The sequence below is a fragment of the Copadichromis virginalis genome, linkage group LG4 (assembly GCF_057382275.1).
Source record: "Copadichromis virginalis isolate Kocher_CV1m ecotype Utaka linkage group LG4, C_Virginalis_male_GT1.1, whole genome shotgun sequence".
Lineage (NCBI taxonomy): Eukaryota > Metazoa > Chordata > Actinopteri > Cichliformes > Cichlidae > Copadichromis > Copadichromis virginalis.
In genome coordinates this window covers 35278144-35293660 of record NC_140621.1, presented here as the reverse complement: position 1 = coordinate 35293660, position 15517 = coordinate 35278144, and the positions used below count along the sequence as shown (strand labels likewise).

General features: G+C 40.2%; 1 protein-coding gene across 1 annotated transcript; it reads left to right on the top strand.

The window, feature by feature from the left end:
- Nucleotides 1-6843: 6843 nt before the first annotated feature.
- Nucleotides 6844-14994, top strand: LOC146712037 (trypsin I-P1-like). Its single transcript, XM_085455152.1, has 6 exons — nucleotides 6844-6927; nucleotides 10418-10438; nucleotides 11044-11206; nucleotides 11296-11561; nucleotides 12436-12578; nucleotides 13162-14994. The coding sequence occupies exons 1-6, from the start codon at nucleotides 6879-6881 to the stop codon at nucleotides 13429-13431; spliced, it is 912 nt and encodes a 303-aa protein (XP_085311278.1). The 5' UTR covers nucleotides 6844-6878; the 3' UTR covers nucleotides 13432-14994.
- Nucleotides 14995-15517: the final 523 nt, after the last annotated feature.

Genomic DNA, 15517 nt, shown 5'->3' with positions numbered 1-15517 from the left:
ACAGTGACTTTATACGTTCCTCGCTGACTTCTCGTGAGTTCTCGAGCTTTCCCGTGACTCTCGTCCAATCAGAGTGCTCCGCGGTGAGCTCTGCGTGGTGACGTCACCGGGAGAAGTTTCTACCAGCTTCTCCGAGAATCTCATAGAAGAAGGTCAGAACGTGGAAAAATGATAGATAGATAGAACAAATCTGAGTCAGCGGATGTGGGCAGGGGAAAAGGCTAAGTTCTGTAACTCTGAGTCACTAAACATGAAACAAAGCAAGGTTTTTCACCTTTGAATACGATATTATCACCATCATCGACTAAAATCCGTTTCGTTGCAGCGATAATTAACTAGAATTACCTAGAATTAACATAAATCCTTTAAAATTACACATTTTGGGATAAAGTTCGCTTGATAGAAGAAGAAAATCGCTGAAGTATAATTCATCTAAGCTCTCTCGGTGCAGTGAAACTGCCGTCTGCTCCTTGCTATCTAAATTATAACTATTTATAAATTATAAACTCTCGACCGTCTCACGCTTCTGTTTAATCAGTTTTCCGTTTGATGTTTATTCAGCTGTGTGAAAACCCTCCCGAGGGATTAATAAAATTTAATTTAATCTAATCTAGTAACTTTAATCACAGCCAAACCGATTTACTCAGGGAAAAAAACACTGAAAAAAGTCAAACAATAACATGTATGAGTTATTTAAGTGACTTATATATAATGTTTAACCTGAGTAGCGAAAGTCCGCAGAGATTTGAAGACGATGTGACCGGAGTTTGCTGTTCTCCCCGGCTCAGATATCTGAAGTTTACATTCTCGCCTGAAAATGTGTTAAAAGTTTATTATGCGACCCAGAGAGAGTAATAAGAGCAATATTAAAGCTCAGTAGCTGCAGTAGTAGTAGCCATTGTTGGAAACTGGAATTGGCTGGGCCAATCTGGGATATGGTTTTTCAATTTTGTTGTCCGGGTGGAAAATCGGGAGAAATTCGGGAGAATGGTGGCTCCGGGAGATTTTCGGTAGGGGCACTGAAATTCGGGATTCTCCCGGAAAAATCGGGAGGGTTGGCATGTATGCAATATTTTTGACTATTTTAAAGAAAAAGCAGTAAAGATGAAAAGAATTAGAAAGAAAGAAATAACACATAAAAATGTTTGTGACTATTCTGTGAGGTAAGTGGTGGAAGAAAAAAGTTTGATTACGAGTTAATAAACAGAAATATATAAAATGCAACTTTACAGGTTAAAATCAAAGAACTATTTCACTCGGAGGTGTTATTCTCATTTCATTCCACTAGATGTCACCAAAGTAAGGTTTAAATCAACAGAGAGCAGGAAGTAAGGACTGCGGTCAGAGAGGAATGATCCAGGGGCGGTTTTAGCCCATTTTAATCAAAATTCATCAAAGCACCCCCAAAGATTTCTTACTTTTTTGACAATATTTGGTACAGGATAGTGTCATATTTTTTGTGTGATACACTACAAAAATATAGAAACTTGGTTGAGATATTTTAACAACAAAGATACCCCCCCCCCCCTCCCAAAATGGTTTGTTCCAGCTCTCCCCTGCTCTGGCTCTAGCTACTGCCAGAGCGATGGCGGCTGAGACGCAGCAGAGGGAGGTGGAAGAGCCTGGCTTAAAACAGGACATGTTAGCTGCCTTTAACCTTGCGTTACTCTTTGTACAGTTGGTAGGAGTCAGACCATGTTTCTTTTAGCTGAAAAACATGACACCAGGTAACCTGCAGTGTGGGAAACGTGTTTCCCCACGATGTTTGCTGCCCTACAATCCGTCCTGCTCTGTAGTGAAATCAGTGATATTTGACCGCCCTGTTGCTCCCATTGAAATGTATACAGCCTATTTAAAATCTAAAACGTAACATTGTCTGTAGCCTGCTGTTGTTACCACTGTCCTGTTTGAAAAGGAATGAGAGAAGCTGCTTATTTTGTCATATGTGCCGATATTAAACCCAAGGTACTAACTAGCTAACTGACTGGATTGTGTGTGTGTGTGTGTGTGTGTGTGTGTGTACAGTGAGACAGCCAGGTTCATAATGGATATAAGGGCGGAAGGTCAGGAAGAATGAGGTAAGGAAACAGACAGGGAGCAGTGACAGGCACAGCAGAAACTCTTAAACTGCTTGAGAGAGTTGATCACCAAACAGTGACAGATTTGCCAACATCAAGCTGAGGCAACGTTAAAATAAAATAAAAAATCTGCAGAGCCATATTAGTATCTGCAGTAAAGATCTTTTCATACATTGTACCATAGGCATAGTTGCCTCCATTTTTATAATTTCTTTATTAATATTTTGTACATTTCAAGGACTCTTCTATTTTTGGAGTGTATTTTTATGTATCTGTATTATATTATACATACACATTAAAAGCTCACTATGAGCATCATTCATTATTCTCCCCAGTAATTAAGGTTAGGATGTATTTTTATTCTGATCCATTCTTCTTTTGCAGCATTTAAATAACCTTGATCAGATTTGATGGTTTTGTTAAAAACTTTTCAAAAAAGCGTTTTGCTTTTCTTTCACAAATGTGGGTTTAGAATTTTTTTTTTAGAATTGAGTATCGATTTATTGATTAGTATTCAAATATCTCGGTGAAAACAGAATAAAGCTCTACCACAAAGCAAGAAACCACGAGACAAGGCTAATCAAAAGGTACTGGCTGAAGCATGTGCTTATTAAATTGTGTTAAAATGTACAAAACAGTGATGTCATGTTTTGTGACGAGGACCCAGGCACAGAGAGACTTGATGAATTTAAGAATCTTATGATTTAATAAAGAAATTTGCAGACTTGCACAGAGATTGTAAAATTATGATGACTGATAACGGAGACGAAGACAACAGACGATGAGGACAGAGAGGAACAGAGGGAACTCGGGACAACTGGAGACATTTAAAGATGCAGGGACTGACAGAGACGGGGAAAACGTCTCATCGTGATGAGTAAAGTTGAGCTTGCCTGGCTGAGCAGCTCTCTGGGTGCTCAGCACCCCCAAAGCTCTGATCCTAGAATCGCCCCTGGAATGATCTGCTGCTGGGAGGAGCTGATCAAATCAGAAGGAATCACATCCATGTCTGTCCTGGGACGGGGTGATGGTGCAGGAGCATGAGAGCATCTACAACGACTACTGACTGAACCTGAAGACAAACACAGAGGTTGTATAGAACAAGAGTAAAATCTGCTGAGGCACACAAACTGACTACAAGACACAGAGGAGGCAGAAAACTGAACCCAGGGAAATAATCAAACCAACACCATGAACAGAAACTAGAACACAAAAACAATTACACTCCAAATGCAAGGTTACCTGAAAAGGGGGATGGACCATAGTGCAATTCGTCCTGATTGGTGATTGGTCAAAAGTCTAGAGTGAAAGAAGGGGACTTCTGATTGGTCAAAAATGTGCAATGAAGAACACTTCTGTTCTTCATTTGGTCCGTTGTCTTTTTTTCTTTATCAGGTGATGTTTCCAGCTCCTGATGCCTGGACTGCTGTCTGTGGTCTTCAGCGTGTTATTTATTGACACAACAGTAAGCATTATCAGTGTATATACAATAAAAGCATCTAGTTTTTACTCCAACGTTGATGAGGATTTTTCTTTGGCTCTTGTGAACCAAGAGGTTGGAAAATCCCCTGAAATTACTCTTGACATTTGCACGAAGAGTCAGTGTTGGACTTTGCTGCTGCGTCGGGTCCCTTTGTCAAAGGGGAAAGAGTTTTAAAATCAGTGCAAAGTTGCTATGAGAGATGTTTTGTATTTGAAGAGGGGTCACTGAATAGTTGATTATGAAAATGGTGTGATCATACACCATGGCTTTCACAGTCACTAGATCTCAACCAGGACTATCTGGGGGAAACTTGCCTGACATAAGAGATGGATAATAGCTCTGTTGGTGTTTCTGAATCAATTCCAGGAAACACTGAAGCTGTTGGGAGGCATTTGTTGTACAATTACTTCAAAAACCGGTGTTTGCCACCTGCTTGTACACATTGCTTCTTTGTTTCTGGTCTGTTGTGTGTTGTCTGAGCCTGTTGGCAGAAAACACTGTTTGTGTGTAACTTAATAAAAAACATATCAAACATGTTTCTCTCTATAGATTTTATTTATTTATACGTGTATGTTTTGTCAGTGACTTCGGATCTTTGTGATGCTGATTCAAAGAAGGTCAGTGAGTCTAAGGCAGATTGAAGCCCAACTTAGGCGTTCATTAAGCGAATCCACAACTCAGTTACTGTAACACAGGACACTTTATTAAAGTGGATGAAACAGGAATACAGGAAAACAGCACTGCAGGGTCGTCAGTCAGTGAACTTGATTATGAATGTAATGCGAGGAGCTTTACAAATTCAAAGTGCCTGTCGGCTGCGCTGGAATCATACACGTTACCATCAACAATATCATCGTGAATGTTACACGGAAAGTTTACAACGAGCAACATGTACTGAAAATAGCTGTACACGGGTAAATCTGCCCAGTGTGATATTAAATATATGATACACTTCATAAATCTCACATCATTTGTCATGAGCCACCAAAACACCACTGAGCACTGCTGATGTGAAGGCGCGTGGACTCTGCTCCATGAAGCTTCTGTGCGTCGGTGAAGGCAGCGACTCGGCTGAGCAGGTTCGTCTCTTCCAGCTCCAGACTTTGCTTATGGGAAGCTCATGTGTTTCGAAACACCGCGATCACGTGACCACAACCAAACCAGGTGTTGTACCTGCTGCTACGATAAGGCCAGGACAACGATTCACATTTTGTATCACACACAGTCATTTGGGCCGGGCCTTGTAGTTACTGGATGAGTGCTTTGATTGATGCCACTCATTGTTTTTGCTGTGGATTGTGATGACTAGTATAGATTATTCAGTCAGTCAACAGACTCCAGTAAATATATTGATATATAAATAACATAAATATCTCACTGGAATGATTAACAGCGTATAGATGAGAGAAAGAGAGACAGGTGGATGAGCTCCATCCACTCCTATCAGCAGAGAGCGAGAGCGCCACACTCAGCTGCAAATTCATTAAAGTGTCAATAAAAAGTTTTTCTCTGCTCAACAGAAGTTCTCAGCTCTGACTCCGTCTGTTCGCTACCTTTTTCTACTTTCAACAGAAAACTGTATTTGCTGCATTAGATGACATCATCCTCACAACAACACACGCCACCATGAAGAGTATATTCATACTGTCAACAGAGAAACACTCATTAATTACAGGCAATCTTTTTCTTAACATATTTTCTTGGCAGATGAGTTTTGTCTTTCCTTCTTTCGTTCCCCCGACGTGTCTGTTGTGAATATTTCATAAACAACAGCAGTTGTGCTGGGACGGCACGACCAAAGCTCCAGTCTCAGTAAAACATCATGTAGGTGTTACAGGACGAAGCATCGCTCAGGAAAGTTTATTCATGGTTACAGGTAAAGATGTGACGATTGGTCAGAATCAGCCCCTGAAAATGTGATTAATTTGACCTTTTTATTAAAAAAAAACAAATGTTGTCAGTTTTTAAAATTTAAATATACATGGTTAGGTAAACTAAAAACTGATCATCCTGTTGGATCATCGCTGGCCTGACGTGAGAATCATAGTTACTGACAGTCTGGCATAAAAAGAGCTCACCTGCATCACTGTTTCACAGAAAAGCATCCTCGAGATGTAGAGATAACAAACTGGCAGCAGGAGTCACAGCAGAGATGGTTTCAGATTGTTCTGGCACAAAAGCTTCGTATGTTTCAGTGTTTCACTACCTTTATCTCCTGGGAAACGAAAGTCCAGAAACGTAATTCAATACACAAGCGAACGAACACAGGCATGACGAACAGAAACAGAAGCTCTGACAGGGAACAAAGGAAACCACAGGCTGTATGTACACGGACACAACGAGGACTAACCAGGAGCCTGGAACTAAAACTGCTGAAACTAATCAAGACAAGTAAATAAGACTAAATACAAGACACAAGAAACAAATGATGACCAAAACCAGACAGGAAGTAACTAAATCAGGAAACCTCCAACTTCACACAGGACTTCACCTCTAATATACAACGGCAACCAAGAACTCACGACAGAGGATCAATAAACGATCAATCATTAAGCTCAGAATCAAAAAAGAAAATACTTCATAATAACAGAACCTTAAAGTCCAAGCCGAGCATGGCCATCGCGGAGCTTTGGCTGCTCCGTGTGTCTCACATCACTTCCATGAATGAGATCTCACTGAAACGATTTGCATCTCCATCGCCCTGCACCGATCTCTCCATCAGCGTCACATCTGACTTTACAATTGGTCTGTGGTCTCAGGTGCAGCGTTAAGGCCAGCACAGTCGTTAGTAACTGGGGCAGAGGTCGATCGGTGCGGAATGAAATATAAAATATAAATATAAAGAAAAGTGTTTGTGACTTTATTTGTCGGTGAAGGTTCTCAGTCATCCAGGTCATCGTCGTCGAAGGAGCTCTCTTTCCTTAGACGACTTTATTTGTCAGAAGAAGAGTGAACATAAAAATCTAAGTAATAATATTTGTAAAATAAAATACAGAAATGCTTTTAATATTTGACATATTTTGTTGGCAAATTAATAAAAATGAAACCATTTTCACAGGAAAACTGGTGGAAAATCTGTATGAATGTAAACATATCAATAAAAACAAATCAGGACAACAACATTAGCACCGTGAGCAGTGCGGTCTGTTTGCATCTGTGTTTGCTTTTGGTTTCAGAAGAAGAAGGTGTGTCAGGTGTGTTTGTGGCGTGTGCTCAGCTGACTGACGGTCAGGTATGATGCAGGCGGTCACGCCCTCGTGCTTTACAGACTCCTGCCGTTGGAGTTGGGAGACACTTTGAGAAGAGACTCTGTGGGGATGGAGCTGTTTTCATGTGGAGTCCTGCTGTTGGCCTTAACGCTTACAGGTGAGTCTCACCTGAGATTTAAGACTCACAATCTCATTTATTTTGCAATTTAAATGATGATACAAAGAAATTCGGCTCGTCTCTTTTTACAAAATTGTAATAATTTACAATATTGTAAGTTATAAATGGCCGTGGACACATTTGTTCAGGTTGTAACATCAAACAAAATTAAAAGTCTGCTTTTAAATCTGTAAATTTCCTGTTTTCACTGCTACACGAACACGAACATCCAGACGAGTCAGTTTGACTCCGTGTTTCTCAGAGACCTGAGCCGGGCTCTTGTGCTGCTTTTACTGCTCATTACAGATAAGATAAGATAAGATAACCTTTATTAGTCCCACAACAAGCTGACTCATGATTACCAGAAATAAATGAACAAATGAAAAGAGCCACAACAATACCAGCTTCAACAACCTGAGATCTTAAAGTTAGAAGGATCGTTTTAATACTTTGTACTTTATTTCACTAAATTCAGAGATAAATGTTAAATGTATAAAGTTTAGAAGGATGTGAAACATCACAAATTTACTCAACTAATAAAATTAACAATTCATGTACATGGAAATGTCTCAGCATCAATAAAAAGCATACAATTTGTATTGCTGTAGTTTATCCTTCTGCTCACACGTTTACAGGTTTTTTTTAATGTAAGTTCTCAGTAAAAGTATCTTTTAAATATCTGAACCCTTCCTCCACTTCACTGCTGACAGTTCCTGCTCTCAGGCGACTGTCCTGTAAGAGATCTGTGGTAGTTTCAATTGGCAGTCATGGGAGTGAATTCTTGTAAACTGTACCAGTTTGAAGATAAGATTTTACAGACCCCACGGCTCAGGTACAGATAACAGAAGAATGCAAAGAGTGCACCAGAATATAAACTCAAGAAATACAAAATAAGATAATCCAGTATATACAACGGTAGGTTCTATGAATGTGTTATGGATAAAGGGTCGTGGAAATATGCAAAGAATAAGTCAAATATTTTGACGTTTACATTTAGGTCGGCACGTGGCTTCTGACAGGAATATTTGGGGCTATTTTGGTGTAAATACTGAAAACTGCAGTTCTCTATTTGCTTGAGGCATCGAGTCAGTCCCACAGACAACTGTAGCCTTTAGATGTGTTTTCTTAAAGTGAGGGCTGCTGTGAGTGATGGATACAGACAGCACGGCTGCTAGCTGTCGGCTACCGTTTGCCTTCACTTTAGTTAGTTATTCTTCGAAGATCGTTGTGTGAAGCTAGCCGAACAAAGCAGAATAAGAGGAAGTGAAATAAAGTTCACCCGCAGGAAACAATCTTGTGAAGTTTGTCCTCTTTCAGTCTGAACAGAAACCATCAGGAACTAATTAATATGTTCAAGGTTCAAGGTTCTTTATTTGTGACATGCATAGTTATACAAGTATAACACACAGTGAAATGTAGCGGGGGGGGGGGGGGGGTGTAGAGGAAGAACATTATATATATATATATATATATATATATATATATATATATATATATATATATAGTATATACACTGGGTGAATGTGCAGTAGTAGCAGCAAGCAGGTGAATTCTGTACATTAATATGAATAGGCATCTGACTATTTTACAGGATAGACAATATAAGCATATTTAAAATTAAAGGAATTGAAATGTACATTGTGCCTTGGTTTAGAGTGTCTGGAAGAGTCCTGACTCAGTCAATTATAGATGATGTGAGAGGGCGGGTGTGTGTGTTTCGGGCCCGGATGGCTTGGGGATAGAAGCTCCTCTTGAGTCTCTCTGTCCTTGCCCGGAAGATGCGGAACCTTCTACCAGATTGTCATAGTGATGATGCCAGAGCACATTGTGTACATAACTATGAGATGCCCGCATGCACTGGTAGCATCGGGCACACTGAATGAGTTTCTAAAGCGTGATGACAGCGCCGCTGTGCTTTACTGATGGTGACAGTCAGCTGCTCAGCCCTGAGGGCCTGATGGATGGGGGCTTCCTCATCTCTGTCGAGGACTGAAAGTTGATTCCAATAAAAGTTTTTAAGAGTATTTTAATTTAACATTAATTACAAAACAAGGAGAAATCAGCTGAGAAAAACAAACAAACATGATCACGCCATCATGACTTCATCATAAAATAATAAAACAGATCGTCCCTGTAATCATTTAAAACATAAAAAGCAACAAAAGCGTGTTTTCCTGCTTCCTCTTACATCACAGGTCAGAGTTCAGACGGAGTCAAGCTGTGAGTAAAGAACAGCTTTAATTCATCAAATAATGCAGTTCAGTAATAATAAAAATAATACATTTTATTTTAGACATGATTTAAAAGAATCTTCCTGCTAAAACATTAAAAGGAACCAGAAAAGTGCTTTCACCATAAAGTTCTTTGGTTTTCTCACATCATGCTTTTAGACTGTAGAAGCTCCGATGTTCCCGACGTGTCCCACAGAACAAACAAATTCTTGGAAAAGAAAACATGATGTCAGCTGCTCATTTAAGAGCTGTAGACTAAAGTAAACAAGTCAAAGAGCTTTGAAGTCATACAGGTTAAAGGAGCTTCAGGTCACGTCAAAGCTTTTTTCGGTTTAAAAAAACCAGGCTGGCCGGTTTGATTCTCGGTGTCCTGCTGATGATTCATACTGAGGTATCGACACGTGGGTGGGTTTTACCTTTCACTGAACGCTCTCGTCTCAGAGGGCGTTCTCTCACACAGGTTGGATCAGAAACAATAATTATGTCACTGCAAGCAGAAATCAGCCATGGTTACACTAGCATGGACCCCATATCGGTATAGACCGAGCATCACTGGTAAAAACCATATGACCATAAAAACAGGAAGTACTGTAGAGAAAAAACACCGACTATGGAAATACAAAAGTTCATTGAAAGCTTTATTTAAACTTTTGTATTTCAGTGATGTGTTAAATGTGACATTTCCAGGGTCGTTCTCCTCTTAACACCACGCTGGTGAACAAAGTGTTTATTCAACGACTTCCTGTTGGGTTCGCAGATGAGTAAAAAAAGAAAGAGTTGCCCATGTCGGCCTGCAATGAGATCGAGTTTTTCATTCTTTAAATTTAATGTTTTTGTTGACAGTCTTTTAAAATCTCCACAATGACAGGAAGTAGCTGATTTCCCTCTGAAATTTAATGAAGCATAAAGCAGAATGTTTTGTAAATGTTCGCATTCAAAAGTAGGCTGGTAATAGGGCTATTTGTTGTCAGTCAAACCATCAACCGTGGAAAGATAAAATCTTTAATGCCGCGCTTCTTCATACCACAACCTCTCCGTACATTCGTGTTCTTACTGTGGCCTCCTGATATGTCCTGTCTTTCAAGATCATCGTTTTCTTGTCTCAGACAAAGACATCGTTTCCGTCTTTTGTTTGGCTTCGTGCCGCACATTCCAGCCCCACCCAGAAACTCCAACAGCACGTTAAGAACAACCAGCCTGTTCAGTCCACGGAGATCTAACAAATACATCATGTCTCTGTCTCTATTGTCTCTAAACAGGAAGCAACGCACAGCTCGATGGTGAGTACACACACACACACACACACACACACACACACACACACACACACACACACACACACACACACACACACACACGGCTATAAACTGTGTTTTCTGAACACTGTAAACCAAGTTTAGAGGCAGCAGAGGAGTTTCTAATAAATAAAATGCAGATTGAATTTCTTTTACTGAGATGCAGTTTGGGACAAATGGCCAGGACACAAACCTTGCAATATAGTAGGTAATAGTAATGGATAAGAACATGTATGAATAAAATGCTTTTCAGCTGTATTATTCTCAGGGTTCTTTTTTCCTTGCACGGCAGTTCTTCATCGTTAAACAATAAGAACAAGTAGTCTGATGTCCCGTATTCCTCTATTCATTATGAAGAGGAATTTGAAATACACTAAGTTTTGATTTTGAATTTTCCAAAGTCTCTTAAGATGTTCCTGAAATTTGGGCTCATTGAAACGGGACAGACTGATGAGCTTTCATTTGTTGACCTCTGGATTCACTCGTGCTTTGTTTATGGGCCGACACGGCGTTATCTGGTCTGAAGCTGCTCTCCAGCTTTGAACGTTTGAGAGTAATTTTTCTTTGTGCATAAATGTCTTTGCCTACAGTTTGTGGACAAGCTCCACTTAACACCAAGATTGTAGGAGGCCAGGATGCTCCTGCGGGAGCGTGGCCCTGGCAGGTCAGTCTGCAAGCATCCGGTCGCCACTTCTGCGGAGGCTCCCTGATCAACAATGAATGGATCCTGACTGCTGCCCACTGTTTCCCCAAGTAAGCTCTCACCCTGTCATATGACCCACCCTCTTCACCTGTCAACTATCAATTAAGCACTAACAGTCAGTACTTCTTGCTATTTTCAGCACCCCATCAAAACTGACTGTTCACCTCGGATACGAGTCACTGCAAAGCACTAATACTAATGGGGTTTCCCGGTCAGTGTCACGGATAATCATACATTCACAATACAACTCCAACTCCAACAACAATGACATCGCACTGCTGCGGCTGTCCTCAACTGTTGACTTCACGGACTACATCCGACCTGTGTGTCTGGCGGAGGAGGGCAGCGTCTTCCCTGCAGAGACGACCACCTGGGTCACCGGCTGGGGCAACATCCGAGACGGCGGTAAGAACTGGAGCAGCGACAGTTACTAACCTTTACTGTTATAGTCGGATTATGATCATACTCAGCTTCTGCTTTTCTTCATTTCCTGGCGTATCCATGTGATCTTAATGAGGTCAGTGTTTGCGGTAACTCCTGTGCGCCAAAACTCTTTAGAGCAGTTTTTTCCTACTCTTGGATCTTTATGATGCAGTTGACAGCTGATATGCTTAAGGCTTGAAAGCTCACCTCTGGTGCGAGCAAACATTTGCTCATGGCGCTCCAAAATTGCTGTCAAGGCGGCGAGGATAGGAGCAGAAGCTGCTGGGTCTGCTGAGTCCATTTCATTGGCTGGATGATTCTGTCACATTCAGGGGAGGAACCAAGCACAGAGCAGAGTTCAATACAAGGAATGATCTTATTTATATAATCACCAAGTGGAGATATATACAGTGGGGGAATTGCGGGGTCCAAGGGAAAAATCTAATTTACACTCGCCCTCCTCTTCACTCAAATTCACACAGCGGGTACCCACGCAGGGTCCGGGAAAAGAGCAGGTGTGTGAGCCAAGGGCGGGAGCCCGTAATGAGCTCCGCCCCGGCGGGGAGGTGAGAGGAGAAAGTAAACAGAAACACATGTGGCCTTGTGGAGCCGTCCGGGCAGACACGGGGACCATGACATTAGGTCTCTGACTTTGCAGGAAATGTAAGTAAATACATTTTGAAGAGCAACTCTGAGGCTAACTAAAACAGCAAGTTTAACAGAAGTGAGTGAATGAGTGTACACAGGCTACAACTCTAACGATATCAAAGATAAATATATGTCAGTATCCAAGCATCTTCTTCACACGTGGTGGATTCATGCCTCAAACTGCACATTTCTGTTTGGTTTTTTTCAGTTTCCCTTCCTTCCCCTGGGACTCTACAGGAGGTGAGCATCCCTATCGTGTCCAACACCGACTGTAACGATGCCTACAATGGTAGAATCACAAGCAACATGATGTGTGCCGGCGTGACTCGGGGAGGAAAGGACTCCTGCCAGGTGAGTGTGGGTCCATGTGAACACCTACAAATGAGTCTGAAGCCACGACGTAAAGCACCAATCACAACGCAGACAGTGGAACCTCTGAAGGACCCAAAATATGAAACATGTATTTGTTCACACTTTTGTCGTACTGTGAAGATCAGTTTGACTTGACTGAGTTTGTGTCCAGATGTTTTCATCACATTGAAAAACTGGCTCAACTTAAACTGTCTGAGGAATTGGAGTATTTTAAAGTTATTAACATAAATTAGATAAATGAAATTAAGTGTAAATGCTAAAAAACAGCGTAAAAAACTATGTTATATAAAAATGAACACAGTAACAAGAACTACAACAATGTTTACCATTGATTGATTGGTAATTGATTTATTTATCTTTTTCATACAGAATTTAACATTTGTGCTTTTTTTGGTGAAAATTGTGTCTCGCAAATGTTAGCAAATTCATTTGGCAGACTGATATTTACACACACACACAAATATACAAATATAATATTGTCACTTTTGAACAGATGTAAATATATCCATATATGCATCCACATGGCTGCTGGTGCTATAACCACCATGTCTGGTGTGTGCAGGGTGACTCTGGAGGCCCACTGGTGGTTAAAAACAGCTCCGTTTGGGTCCAGGCTGGAGTGGTGAGCTTTGGGATAGGCTGCGCTCAGCCCAATTTCCCAGGAGTCTACACTCGGGTATCACAGTACCAGTCCTGGATCAACAGACAGATCACCTCCAACCAGCCGGGCTTCATCACCTTTGTGCCCTCCTCGGCTCACTTCATCTACCTCTCAGTTCCTCTGCTGCTCTCCCTCCTCCCCATCCTCTTCTCTCGCTTTGTCCTCTCATAGGAATGCATCATTTCTGCTGAACATCACTGGAAAAACTGTATTTTCATCATCAGTTTCTCAGACAACAGAAAAATGTTCCCTGAAGTCTCAAAAGTTCACACTTGTTTCCAGTTCACTTTGCTGTTTTGATAACATTAGACAAACCGGGAATCCTGGGAATGTTTGGTTTTATTTCTGTTTGTCAAGTCATTAAAACAGCTTAAAAAACAACAAATCCCCCCCCCAAAAAAGATTGATTACTTCCTTTAAAAACAATGCTTACATGAACTTAACTGCAGAATAATGACCCTTAAACTTTTAAGTATCACTGATTAACAATGCATATTTATAAAAAACAAAATATTTTACGTCAATAGAGCCTGAGCACTGTTGTAAATACATTTATTTTGAAAAAGAAAATCAGTCTTTAAATGATTTCAAAGAACAATTTGAAAAAAGCTTTAGCAGAATTATTTTATATTTGATTAATGTTTTCGTTGAATTAAAACTGTGCCATCCATCACTTTCTATATATATATATATATATATATATATATAGCAAATAATAATTTAATTTAAAAACCCCAGTATGATAGACTACATCAAAAGGAAGAAATTAGCAATGCCGTATAATAACTACAACAACTCTTATCTTGAATATGTTTGGATAAAACACTGGTGTAAAAAAAACTATTAAGATTAAGATTTTAAAATATATTTTCACAATTTAAAGACAGAATATATCAAATATAAAATGATAAAATGACATTTTAAAATGTAACATTTAAAAAAATCTTATTGTTGTATTATTTGATTTTTAGAATTTAATATATAAAATCAACCAATGATTATATTTAGAATAATAATATTAACAATAATAATAATAATGGATTGCATTTATAAAGCGCTTTACAATACCACTTTTGATCCACTCTCACATTCACGCCCTGGTGGAGGCAGCTTGTAGCCACAGCTGTCCTGGGGCAGACTGACAGAGGCGAGGCTGCCATGTCGGCCCCTCTGGGGCACATTCTGAAACGATTTAATTCACTTTCATCTTATTTGGTAATTGGCCTGTATTTGTATAGCGCTTTACGTCATCCACACATTCACACACTATTTACATTGTGCTCAATCAAACACGGACTGTCTCAGAGCAGTCGAAGCAGAGAGAAACACTCGGAGACAGCGAGGAGGAAAAACTCTAAATATGAAGGAATCTCAGACAGAACCAAGCTGATCTCAGACCTGCACAAACACAAATCAGTCTTTGTACAACCATGATGAAGAAACTAAAGCCATTTTATTGACTTTATTATCTCTTTTCATCTCTCTTTTTGTTGATTAACATTAATGTTTTAAAATGTTTGAGCCAAGTGCCAGTAACTGTGATTTTCTGTTTAAGTCCAATAAACAGGAGGAATATTTACTATTATTAACTTTTGCACATCTTATTAAAATAATCGGGGATATTTGTGTGGCCTGTGTTTAAACCTGCTGCTGTTTGTTTGGTATGTTAGTGAAAAACTGTCTGGCGTGATATCTGTGCTCTTTTATTCTATTGAATAAAACATATTTTCCTAACGTGCAGGATTCTGTGTGCAGCTGTAAAATAATGTATTGTAATCATTTCATTCTGCATGATAATCGAGAGGATGTGGGACTTTGGCCTTCATCAGACTAACTAATGTTACCTCGGAAACAAAGTCGACCATTGGTGACATCATCATGTGAGCGGCTCCTTAGATAAAACCTCACCCATCATAAAGTGACGTGCAGCAGCAACAGTAACCAAAAAGTAGTGGCTGACCCTGAGCTGTGCTCCGCCTCCCTCAGTGTTTCAGTTTTGCATCTCATGACAGTCACAGTAACTACAGTCAGAGGAGGAAGATGCTTCCACTGAACACAGCTAAGCCCACACTGCCACACACCCGCTATGTGTGGAACCAATTTTTAGTGAACCCTCGTTTTTCAACATGAGGCCCTGTGGCCAGAATTGGCCCCGCAAAGCCTCTTGGGAAGGACGCTGCTATCTTGAGAAAATGTGAAGCAAAGCATCAATTTTGGAGTTTAACGGCATTTTCATGCATTTCACAGTTCCTTCCAT